This window comes from Delphinus delphis, chromosome 19 (assembly GCF_949987515.2).
Source record: "Delphinus delphis chromosome 19, mDelDel1.2, whole genome shotgun sequence".
Lineage (NCBI taxonomy): Eukaryota > Metazoa > Chordata > Mammalia > Artiodactyla > Delphinidae > Delphinus > Delphinus delphis.
The window spans coordinates 26,358,386-26,370,464 of record NC_082701.1 but is presented as its reverse complement, the minus strand read 5'-3'; the positions used below and the strand labels follow the sequence as shown (position 1 = coordinate 26,370,464).

The 12,079-nt window shown below is 48.0% G+C and overlaps 1 protein-coding gene across 10 annotated transcripts in view; it reads right to left on the bottom strand.

The window, feature by feature from the left end:
• HNF1B (HNF1 homeobox B) overlaps positions 1-12,079 on the bottom strand; it is a 92,579-nt gene that overhangs the window by 53,389 nt on the left and 27,111 nt on the right. For 6 of the 10 annotated variants that reach the window (XM_059998474.1, XM_059998476.1, XM_059998478.1 and 3 more), the window contains exons 5-6: positions 7,515-7,675; positions 2,508-2,640 (exon numbers count right to left, since the gene is read on the bottom strand). In XM_059998474.1, the coding sequence (XP_059854457.1) occupies positions 2,508-2,640; positions 7,515-7,675 (294 nt within the window). Of the gene's footprint in view, positions 1-2,507; positions 2,644-7,514; positions 7,676-12,079 lie in introns of all 10 variants that reach the window. The other 4 variants (XM_059998473.1, XM_059998475.1, XM_059998477.1 and 1 more) reach the window with 1 other exon arrangement.

The window sequence follows — 12,079 nt, the reverse complement described above, 5'->3', positions numbered from 1 at the left end:
ACCCAGCTGATGCTGTTATCAGAAACCTAAAAGGTGAGACCCATGAGCAGAAGGGAAGAGGAATAAGCCCCCTCCTGGCTCTCCTGGCTGGGACTGGGGAGGTGGGGTCCTCTGAGCGCTCAGAATAGTGCTATCTCCAATTCCCCAGGGGTTCGGCTTCTCCTCTAGGCAGTGTCTCACCCGATACCATGATCTCCTGTTTCCCTTTCCTACCTTCTCCGTAAGGTCTCAGTACCCGAGGAAGCCCCATGGATTTGCTGTTATCTCCCTGAGCCCATTGCCACTGCTCTTTTTAGGAAATCTCTGCCCAGAAAAGCAAATTATGCTGTCTAGAGTGGATGACAGTGGAGGGCATACTTCTGCAACCTGCCTGTGTTTTAGAATCATCCTGGGGAGCACTTTAAGAAATATACATTCCTCGGCCTCACCCATGACTTAATGAGTCAGACACTTTAGAGGTGAGGCCCAGGAATTTTATTTTCAACACAGTCTGTGACCCTGATATGCCTCAATTCCAGGTTGGAGAGCCACTGATGTCATTCGAGCTCCTGCGAAGTGTGACTCTTGGCCTTTCCATCTGTTTTCTGGGCACTGATTCCTGCTTAAGAAGCATGTTATCCAGTCCAGTAGGTGAGTAGAGAATGAGGAATTGGCACTGCTGGGTAATCTGTTATCACATTCTCCTTGGGCCTCTGCAGTCGCCAGGCAGGGCTCACATACTCAACAGGACAGGAGTTGGCTATTCCTTGCCCCAAAACTCATCTCTCGGTTTATTGGCCTGTCGTGTGGAGAGCAGTACAAGTTTGGACTCGTAACTGATTCTTCATCCTGACACTCCATGGGGTAGGACCACTGCATCTCAGCCACGTTTTCTGGTGACCCTCATCGTGCTTCAAGTACACACACACACACACACACACACACACACACCCTTCTAAGGTCAACGTACTCTGGTGTTGGCTGTCTGCAGTAGGAGATTAAGATTATTGTAAGAAGGTAGAGAAGTATGGGTGAGAAAAATTAGGAGGAACAAAACAGAAAAATATGTAATAGCTCCAGGGAAAATTTTAATTCCGATAGTGCCTAAGAAAATATATAACTGTGTGTGTCAGCCAAAGCTGGATGTGTGAAGAGAGAAGGTAAGTGGGACAGTTTGTGTATCATTTTGGTTGTAAAAATATAGGTGGGATATCTTATCCGTAGGCCTTTTCAAATCATCTAGAAGGTAAGCAAGTTGGTTTCAGTTATCCTATCTCATTCTCAAACCCTGGTGCTAGCGTGGTTACCATATTGCTGGAGAGGGCCCCGTGAAAAGGCAGCAAATTTTAAATACTTGATTTTGTGAGTTCTCTAAAGGCTTCTCCTTTCCCACTTCGCTTTACAGAACTCAATGGGGAGGGCATCAATCTCCCAGCTGCTGAGGACAGAGAGAGCCACACTGATTTATTCAGTAAACTCCTGTGTCTCCTAGGGGCCTAGCCCTGTTTTGCCCTCAAGGAGAGCACAAGTCCTTCTCTTCAGAAGTGATCTGAGTTGCTACCCTGACTAGAGATGGTTTAGGAAGAGAGGTGATCCCCAGGGTGAAAGAAAGGTAAGCAATGTACTGCCCTTAGATCTTTCCCGAGACTTCTCAGGGATGCTTCCCTGGGTCACAAGGAAGACTTGGCCTGAGCTGTTACCGTAAGGCTGAAATATGCTGAATACACATCAACGTTATTACTCTGAGAGAGACATCCACTGGCACAGCCGTGTCAGCCTTCCTGTGGCCTGAAATGGCCCATCTGTGATGGATGGGGATGGACTCTCTGTGGGATGCGAGCTGCTGGGGCTGGAAGGACCTGACCCCTCTCCCTGTCTTCAGTCCTGGGCATACACAACCTATTTCTCCTTAAATCTGTCAAGGCTCAGAGATGCTGTGACACTTTCCTGCAGAGTCCCTTCTCAGTATGTTTTCACCGTGGGCCAAGGAGGTCTCGTTCGACCACACAAAATTCCCCTTTAAGAAGGAAGCCCCTCATGTCTTGCTCCATCTTGGCCAACACAAAGAAACATCAACACAACCCAACCTCCTAGAAAACCCACTACATACTTAGGGATAGGAATGAACACCAGACAAAAGTATAAGCTACAATATTACACATACTCATGCTTTATCGATTTACAGGCATGTCTACACACACGGTCATTGGATTGCCAACCCATTTTACAGATGAGGACACTGACCCTCATAAAGCTTCAATGATTTGACCCACAATGCACAGCTGGTGAGCTGTGACCAGGATTCAACTCCGTTCCGTAATTTTCTCTTATTTTAGGCTAAACAATCCAAATCTTGTTGAGGAGAGAAATAAGGAACGAAACGAGTTGAATCAAACCTACAAGTGTCGGGTGAGTTTTAAGGGGATCTTCTTTAGTTCTTCTGTTTTTGTTTTTTTAAAATCAGGTTGACTCATTTCCCATGCTGCTTCTCCCTGCCCCCAAGTTTTCTGACCAAGAACAGAGCTTACTTTGTGCAATGGCCATGACTCCAGAGAGGGGGGTCATGATGAGGTTTTGAGATTGCTGGGGATTGTGGTGGGACAGGCTGTGGATATTCGTCAAGGTGCTGACCGGGGGCAAACCTCCTCCTGAGACTGAGATCTGCTGGAGAGAAAAAAACAAGAGCAGCATGAGTAGAATCAGGGTTGCAAAGAGCAGTGTCCAAAAGGACGTGGCTCAGCAATTCCTTGGCACGGCTAATTCACTGGTTCATTCATTCATTCATCCATTCAGGAACAATTATTAAGCACCAAGTGAGGGATAGGCACCGTTCTAGGTACAGAGGATGGAGTGGTAAGTAATATTGACCATAATCCCTTCCCTCATGTGCCTGCTTGTTGACTACCTTTGAATTACTAGCTTGCCTTAGAGATTCCTCAGCCCATGTGTATTATGTGATTGTCTCTGGCTCATGTTGAAAGTATCCTCTGTTCTGCTCTATGCCCTCTATAGTATTGGTGCTAAAGACATGTGATTGCTAAAAATAGTAGCTGAAGAAATGCCCTGGGATTCCCTAGCGTAGCAGATTAGGGCCCAGGCAGGAGCACAGGGAAGCTTTCACTGAGTACAGGTTCTAGGAAGCACTGCTCATGCATTAACTCACAAACCTCACTAGAGCCACGAGGCAGATACTTCTGCCATTTCCATTTCACGGATAACAAAACTGAGGCCCAGAGTAGTTGTGCATATCGCCTGAGATCCGACAACTAGTAAATGGTAACTCTTGTGTTCAAACCCAAGTCTGTCTGACTCTAATATTCAAGTTCTTACTTTTTACAGAGGACTTTTACCCGATAATTATTACTAAGGTTTTTCTGGGGGAGATCAGCCATGATTGGGCTTCTCTACTTTTCCCAAATCTCTACTATACATTTAAAAAAAAATTTTTTTTTTTTTTGGGCAGGAAGCTACTATTGTAATGACAAAGCTACTAAATGAGGCTTGGCTCCAGGTACCCCTACTCTGTTTCACCATTATATGTTAATGACAGATTAGTAAGAGAAACCTACCGAGTTTTGTGTATTTTTGTCCAAGGCCACTCTGAGTCCTTCTATTTATTCCTAATAGTGTCTTTTCCTTATCGATTTTCTTCATTTTCCCAAGTGTATATATAACGGCATCACAGGCCTATAATGCTAATTGGGTCTCTTCCTTGCTAGTGCTAATACGTCTACATGTCATATTGCATTGGTTAGAATTTTCCCAGTAGTATTAACCAGTAACAGAGGTAATAGATGTACTTACTTTGATTCTGTATTATCAGAAATGCTTCCAATGTTTCTCCATTAATTATAAGAAGTTTTCAGTTTTACACACACATACACACAACAAACTTTTATTCATGATAAAGTAGCTTACTATTTATAGTTTTAAAATAATTTTTAGAAGTATTACTAAGAAAGGGACTGTCCCCCCTCACTCTGAAATAACTCAGACATTCTTGATGGCATCAGGAATGCTGACAGGTGGGTTAGGGTTGGGATACATACATCAGATGTTTGAGTCGCCCTCTCCTTCTTCCTTCCCTTGTGACCCAGAGCTCTTTAGACTATAGGTCTCACACCAGCACCCAGAGGGGAAGACACTCTCTCTTGCCTGCCCTTCTGATCAACCCCATAGCTTCCAAGGTGAATTTGAAAAAGAAAGAAAGAAAAAACCAAACAGGTTTGTTTGTGTTTTTAAAATGAGCATCAAGACATGAGTTAGGGGTCACATGACCAAGAAGGAATTCTGACCACATCAAACAAGAGAGAACCAGCTTGTTTGCTGGACTTGTTTTTCAAAATGTCAGAGTCATTAAAAAAAAAAAAAAAAAGTCAGTGACCTGCCTTCAGACTTGCCCTGAGTAATGCAGTCCTTTGGAGAAAGTCAATGGAGTGACAGTAATCTCTGCCATTTCAATGTCTGGTTTTAACGGTGAAGGAGAAACGTGGGTGCTAATGATAAAAACAATTTAAATGTGTATGGTTTTCGCGCTTGTAAAGTGCTTTCACTGATTGTTCTCAGTAGTTAATGGCACACATAGGGAAGGCGTTATGATTATTGCTCTATGGTACAGGTTAAGAAACTGAGCCTCTCTCAATGGAAGAGAATGTGAAAAAATATATATTTATACATGTATAACTGAATCACTTTGCTGTACATCTGAAACTAACACAACATTGTAAATCAACTATATTTCAATAAAAATTTTTAAAAAAAGAGAAAGAAAGTGAGCCTCAGAAGAGTTGTGAGAGCAGCTCTGTGTCACCTGACTCGTAAGCGAGGAAGCCAGGATTCAAACCCAGTGCTGCTGGGCTTTAAGTCCCGTCCACTTACTATTTTGGGGGGCACCTTGGTCAAGCTCCTTCCCACTCTAAAACGCAACCATCATCTTCTATTTGCCTTCAGGACTGATGGAAGCCAGGGAGCTGCCAAGAATATCTGTCATGATCCTCACAGGATAATCCAGAGAGTTTGAGTGGTATCAACGCTGCCTTTTGCAGTCCTTTGCTTTGTGCTTCACACACCTACCATCTACAAGGTTGGTACTATTAACTCTCCTTTGCAGACAAGACGACGGAAGTTTGGAGAAGTTAAGAAATGTGCCCAAGTGGTACAGTGGCCATGAAGAGCAGGCGATCTGCCTCCAGGCCTGAGCTTTTCACTATTAAGCTCTACTGCTTTGATACTGTGGAAGTATCCAGCATGTGCTTTTCTAAAACACAAGGTTCAACAGACACAGACTGCAGTCTGAAACCTGGCCAGCTCTTTGTGGACGCATGCCATTTGGGCATGGGGTGGGGGCCAAATAGAACAAAAGAAAGCTCAAATGGATCACCATTATTTCCAAAACCAATCCCTGTGGGAAGATTTCAAATGCACATCCTACCACAGGTCAGCACACGAAGACTGTCATTCCCTGGATGGGTCTTATCCCCAAAACGGCAGAGTTATAGGCAAGCCTCACACCACCCTGGTGATGCAGGCGTTGTTATCCCCCATTTTCCAGATGAGGAAACTGAAGTTAAGCGACGTCCATCCTATGGCTGATAAACAACAGAACCCACGACGTGGACACACTAGTTCCCTTGCTGCGTTATTTTAAACCATACTCCACTCCTGTCTTTGGTGGACCAGGATCTGTGATGGGCTTGTTATATATTAACCGAAAACAGACTCTTGAATTTGGGCATCCAGTGATAGTGACATAACATATGAGCCAGGGTGTTGGAAACTAGAGAAAAGCTGGTCCCTGCAAACAAGCTTCCAGGTGTTTGCTAACGTTGAGGTGTGCTGTCTTGGTCAATCATCAATCCAATAACATACTGCTCATTAGGGCGCTGCCGAGCAGAAGAGGAAGAAAAAAGCGTCTCCTGCGGCTGCCTTTGGAGCGCCCCGGCCTGGGTGAGGCAGTTTGCTTGTTACGAGGAAGGGCGGGAGGGCTCACAGGGAAACCCCAAGGACCTTCAAGCAATAGGAGAGGAGACCTGTTTCCTCCGCTGGGAAGTCAAGATCTCTCCCGCAAGCCCCGCCCCCCTCCTCCAGGGAAGTCTGGGCAATCCTTTAACTTATTTGGGTCTCACAAGGCAGCCAAAGAAGAAGCTTAAGGGATGAGAGGTGGGCAAGGGGGCTGCAAAAGGGCTCCCCTAGGAGGATCTTTTGTTTCCTTTTGCAGAGACCACTACCAGGGATTGATCAGCTCAAGTCCCCAAACTAGAGTTGGCCAGGCCTGGCGCTCCCCTCGGATATTACACTTTGTTTTTTCCTCCAGGGAGCTGGGGACTCAGTCACCTGTGACTCACCATTCCTGTGTTGCCTACAGGGCACACACGTCAAGGTCTAGAATGGCATCGGCTCCCTGCCCGCCACCCCCCACCCCCGCCTCTAGGTCAGACACCTTGAAGGAAGGCATACGGCTCCACCTTGAGCTTGGAAGCCAGGAACCCACGGCTCCTCCCTCCTGTGAAACACAGAGCATGACCCAAAGAATCAAGTTTTCCACGTTCTACCCTTCCTAGTGTCGTCATGCTGCGTTCTCTTGGAAGCCGCCCTCCCCTGCTGCACTTGTGTTGCTTGAGGATTAGAACGTCGAAAATTCAACATCAACTAGTCTATTCCTCACCGGGCGGGGCTGCTCAACTGACATCTGGGGCTGGGCTGTGGTTATGGGTATAGACAACTTCATTTAGGGAGAATAATACTGACATTCACCTAACAACAATCGCATTGTCGTTCATTGAATATTTACCGTCCCCAACACCGTGCCTCTCGTGTTATCACCTTTGTTCTGCCAACAACCCTAGTGTTATTAGTTTTTATAGATGAGAAAGAAAGAGCTAGAACCTGCCCAAGGCTACACAGCTATTAAATGCCGAGCTGGGATTTGAACCCGGGTCACTGTAACTTCAAAGTTGGTGTTTCCCACTCACCCTGCAAGCACCGCCCCACCCCACCTGCCATTTTGTGCTGTGATCTTCACTGCCGTCCAGTGTCCTTCAAAACCCCCGTGCCAGAAGCTTCCCCACCTCCCGCCATCCACTCAATCCTGACTTAACTACCCTCCTCGCCAGGACCAGGGGGGCGTGAAGAGGAAGAGGGGGCTTGTTTCAAAGTGAGGTGCTCTCTGGGTTAAAAAACTGGCTTTGGAGGCCCTGGGTTGGGGGGGATGAATGAGCATTTTATCAACTCAAATGTCACTGGCAGCCCCAAAACAAACAGTGTCCCACCCGCTTTGCTCCTTTATGAGGCATTCAATCAATAAAACGAGAGCAGGGCTCTGTCAGATTTATTGGCTGGGTTCAAACCGAACACCTCTTCCACCCGCCAAAGGCTGGGTCACCGGCTCTACCTTTCCGTTCCAACTCTGGACGGCCCCCATTTTCCCCTGTGGGGCTACAATGGTTCATTGTTTGAGGCAGGCCTTGTGAGAAGTTGTGTTTGTTTTGCCTCTTATCTTATCAGCTCCAGAGCTACAATGGCCCAGGTGTACTCACCATTTTACCATCAGGTGAGAGGAGATTGTGGCCGGGGTCCAGGCTGGCTGGAGAGACTTGCTGTAAAACAGACTGGCTAGTCACCATGGCGCTGTTGCCATGGTGACTGATTGTTGAGGAGGAAGTGACCTCATTGTTTCCCTGCTGGCTGTAGCGCACTCCTGCAAAACAAGGCAGACCCAACAGCGAAGATTAGTGCCACCTGACCCGAGAACGCTTGCTTTCTAGGGTGGATGACAAGGAAGAAAAGCTGCCTTCCATCTGCTGTCTTTCTCTAGGGTAGAGGTTGCATGGCCTCTGCTTGAATTCTAGAATGTAATCTCCATGAGGGCAGGATGTTTCTATCTGTTTTGTTTTGTTCATTGCTGTATTCCCTCGGTAGCCACTCAATAAATATCTGTCAAATGAATGAACGAACAAATGAATGGATTCTGATTCTTGTTGCTTCAGCATAGTTTGTTTAGGATTTAGGGGCTTCTCTTTCTGGCTGGCGTATTTCTTTTGTTCTTCAAAATGCCTTCTAGAAATGTTTCCCTGGCATCGCTTGGCCAAGCAGGGCTTCAAAGCATGAGTTGATGGATTTTACGGAGGGGGACTGGCCCAGCAACCCTTATAAGGGCCACAACAAAATGCACCAGACTCTGTGCACCACCATTTTGGCCAAGCCCAAGAGGCCAGGGGGACACAGGCGGAGCAGGGTCAGGATGGGGCTGAAGCTAGGAGTCTTCGGTTCTGGAACTCACATTCCTTTGGTGGGGTCCCATTTGGCTGACTTCCAGGGCCCAGGGGAAGGCGTGTCTGCTAGGAGGTGGGGCAGGCAGCAAGCACAGGCAGGAGGCGGATGCCTAGTAAACCACTGCAGTTTGGTCTGCAAGGGAGGGGAGAACCAAGCATGTGTACAACGTCACTGCTCTGACCCTCCCTCTCGCTCGGGAACCAAAGCGCAGGTCTGTGCTCAGGAAAGGGCCAGTGCTGGGCAGAGACCAGGCGGCTGAAGGGAGCTGAAGGGGGAAGAGAATCTGGGCCCAGTGTGCAGAGTCCAAGTCCTGCTTGATGTGTCCGTGAAACAGCCAAAGACGAAGCCAGGGGTAGCTGGGGCATCTCACCCTCAGCTCAAAGCTGAGAAAGACAGTGTTCTGGTTTATGCTTTGGATTGGACAGAAAGGTTCGGGGGACCCTGTTCCTACCTGCAAGGGATGGAGACCAAATGCCTTAGGCATGGAATTATTTGGAGAGGAGGACCAACTTCTCCTTCGTTTTCCCTTTTGCCCAGTTCCCCAGGATCAAACATCACTGTATCAAGTATCCGAGTTCTGTCGGTCCGCTTGCCCCCTGCCCTGCCTCCTGCCCCACCTGGGGCCCCACCTGCTCGAGGAGCCTGCACAAGTCCCCCTCCGCACCCCCGGGAGCCAGGCAAGCTGCCCTAACCAGCAGCCTCTTATTCACGAAGACAAAGCTTGCCAAGAGGAGATCCAAGCTGGTTTTCCTTGAATTGTGCAAAGGACGTTCCCCAAGGCTGATGTGACCTAGAGCTTAAGAGGGCTGGGGAGAAAACAAACAAACGCTAGGGCAGGGTTCTAACCTTCAGGAGCAACTTGTTTGACTACAAAGTGGCTTGATGCATGCTCTGTGGGCTTCTTCTATTGGTTGTTTCCCCATCTTTTGATTCAAGGGGCTGCTGGGGGTGGGGGTGTTGGCAGACGGCCGGCACTGGAGTTTGGTAGTGATAGGTCTGGAGCACTCTATTTTGGTGGTGGTGGTGAACAGGAACCATGAAGCTAAGAGGAAGAAAGACTTCCACGTCTCCAAGCCCACACTGCCTGCCCAGTCCTGTCTGACTTCCTCTGCACCTACCTGTAGCCCCTAGGTCTCCTCTTTACCACCCTCTACTCCATCCCGTTGGGTTAAATTAGGTCCTTTTTCTCCACTCATATTTGCCACCGGGTTCCCAGCAAGATACTTATTTAGGAGAAGAGAGATCTGGAACTTGTGAGCTCAGAAGGCAGCTGGGTCCAGTAGAAAAGGGGGAGACAGATTTCAGATCAATTAAATGAAGGATTTTCTAACAAGGAGGGCTAACGGGAAGATTGTGTGCTCTGGAGCTGGACAAACTCGGGTTCCAATCCTGACTTTGCTCTTAACAGATGCGTGATCTTGGGAAAAATCACTCTCTCCCTCTGTGGCTGTTTCCTCTCATAAAGTGAAGAGGACGCTTCCTTAATAGGGCTAGTTTGGATTAGAGATAACATCTATAAAGCTCTCAGCAGAATGCCAGATAAACGGCAAACATGGCTAGCGATGCTGCAGGAAGGGAGCTGGTGTAGGGATGGAGCCCAAGATATTTGCCCTAAGACTCTAGAATTCTGGACAATGAACAGTAGGTTCTAACTACTGAATGGAATTACCTTTCCACGGAGAATCATTTCCAAAGAATCCAACTCTGCTGCAACCACTGATGCTTTGTCCTGGTAGCAACTTGGGAGGGAGGCCTGGCCCCTGGCCCTCTTGTTCTTTCCTTTTGGAGAAACTGGACTTCACCCTGGTTTTCTCCGGCTTCCTCTGACTCCCTGACCAGCTATTTACCTCCCCAAGATGCTCTGCTCCTGAGAGAGCAGTGATAACGCTGGGAGTCAGGTGTGTTTTCACCTCCCAGCTTGTCCCCATCATTGATTCAGTCTCAAGTCAAACAGACGCTCGTTTTCGCCTATTTAATTTGGCTGAAGGAAGAGGGCCAGTCCTCTGGTGATCGAATATGGGTCGTGGGGAGACTTCTCCCCTATCCCCGGCTACATAATTATTTATTTAAAAATAATTAACCAAAGATATCTGCAGGAAACAAAAGCCTTCTTCACAAGGGAGCCTGGCAGGAGGGAGGCAAGAGCCATTTGTTAGAATCCCGGCAGCATAGCCCAAGGCTGCTGTGCTTTGTAAACCTTGTTTTCTCCGCTCCCCCAGCGGAACTTCATTATATGAGAAATATAATGATGGAGCTGCTCTCCTCAAAGACAGATGGGCCTAGACCTCTGCACCTCCCTTTAAGGACCTCTGGTTGAGAGATAGCGTCTGGCTGGGGATTAAGGGAGCCCTGTTTTGAACTCAGCTCTGCCATCAGTGTATTGGGTGAGCTCTAGCTCCCTCATCTCTCAGCCAGAGGAGTGCCTACTGTGGGGAGGGGGCTATCATCACCACACTACTCTCAACAGAGTGCGGTGAGAGCTGGGCACGAGGCTGCTCATCCGCTCCAGGTGCACCTGTAGCTTTTCCCACTGACACTCCTCTCACCAGGAATTTGGCAATCACTCAGGCTCCTGAGAGGGTGGCTGTAATCAGCCAGCCGCCTTACAAGGGGGTGCGGAGGTGGAGGGTGTATCACAAGATCTCTGCCTACGAGACCAGAAATCGGTGTTCTCGTTAGAGGAAGGAGAGGCCAGGTCCTTGTGTATTTCACAAACTCAGAAGAGCGCTTGAAAGGAGAACCAAAGTAGAATAAGCTCTGGTGCCAGGTGACATGGGTTTAAATCCTGGCTCTACCACATAATAGCTGTGTGACCTTGGGGGAATTACTTAACCTCCCTGAGCTTCAGTTTCTTTATTGTTAATGATTTCCATCCCTTTGGTCATTGGATGAGTTATGGGCGTGAAATTACCCAGGCCACGCTTGGCACACAACAGTTACTCGAGACACATCTGTTCCTCCTATTTGGGGATTGTCTTTGTTTAAAAGACATTTTTAGGAAGGCTGAGTTCACAAAACTTCATTGAGCACCTATCCTGTGCCAGGCATTGTGGCAGGGAGCCTGTAAGAAGTGGAATGGCATCTTCCCTTCTCCCTTCACCATTGCAGGCTCTGAAAATGAACATACGACAAGGGCTCTGGTTTAATAGTGACTGACCGAAGATGCCAGGCTAATAGCCACAGAGGTCCCGCAGGAGAAATGACAAAGCCAGAAGGTGGTCATGTACTTTCCACTCACTTCCTGGCTCAGGTCACTCATTGGCCACATCCTATCAGCAGCCCTAAGAACCACAGCAAGTATGTCCAGCAGCAAAGGCATCTTAGCTGGAATCTAGAGACAGCCCTGAGGCCTTGGAGAGGAGATGTCTACTCTCACCTGTTCCCAGGCCTCAGCACCGTGGGTGATGATGCCATTTCCGAACTCCTGACAGCATGTGGGACAGAGACAAATCATTTGGTTTCTATCCAACATGACTGGTCAGAAGTGACAAAGCGTGAAGGAAGCTTACGGTTCCAGAAGCCGGCCTCTCCATACGCTGCCTTCCTGTACCAGCACCCAATCCAGGGCCCTCTTCACACTACTGCAGGCTGGGATTTCTTTCTAGAACAAAATTGCACCATGTCACGGCACTCTTTGGAAACCTAACGCTGCTCCTCACTGCCTTCTGGAAAAGCCCCAACACCTCAATGGCAGAATTGGGCTGTTGTGACTCCAGTCTGCCTTGTTGGTATCATCTGTCACCACATCCCGTACAGCCATGTCAGAGCCCTGCCACTCCTCAGCCAGACCCTGCCATCTCCTGCCTCTGTGCCTTTGCTTATGCTGTTC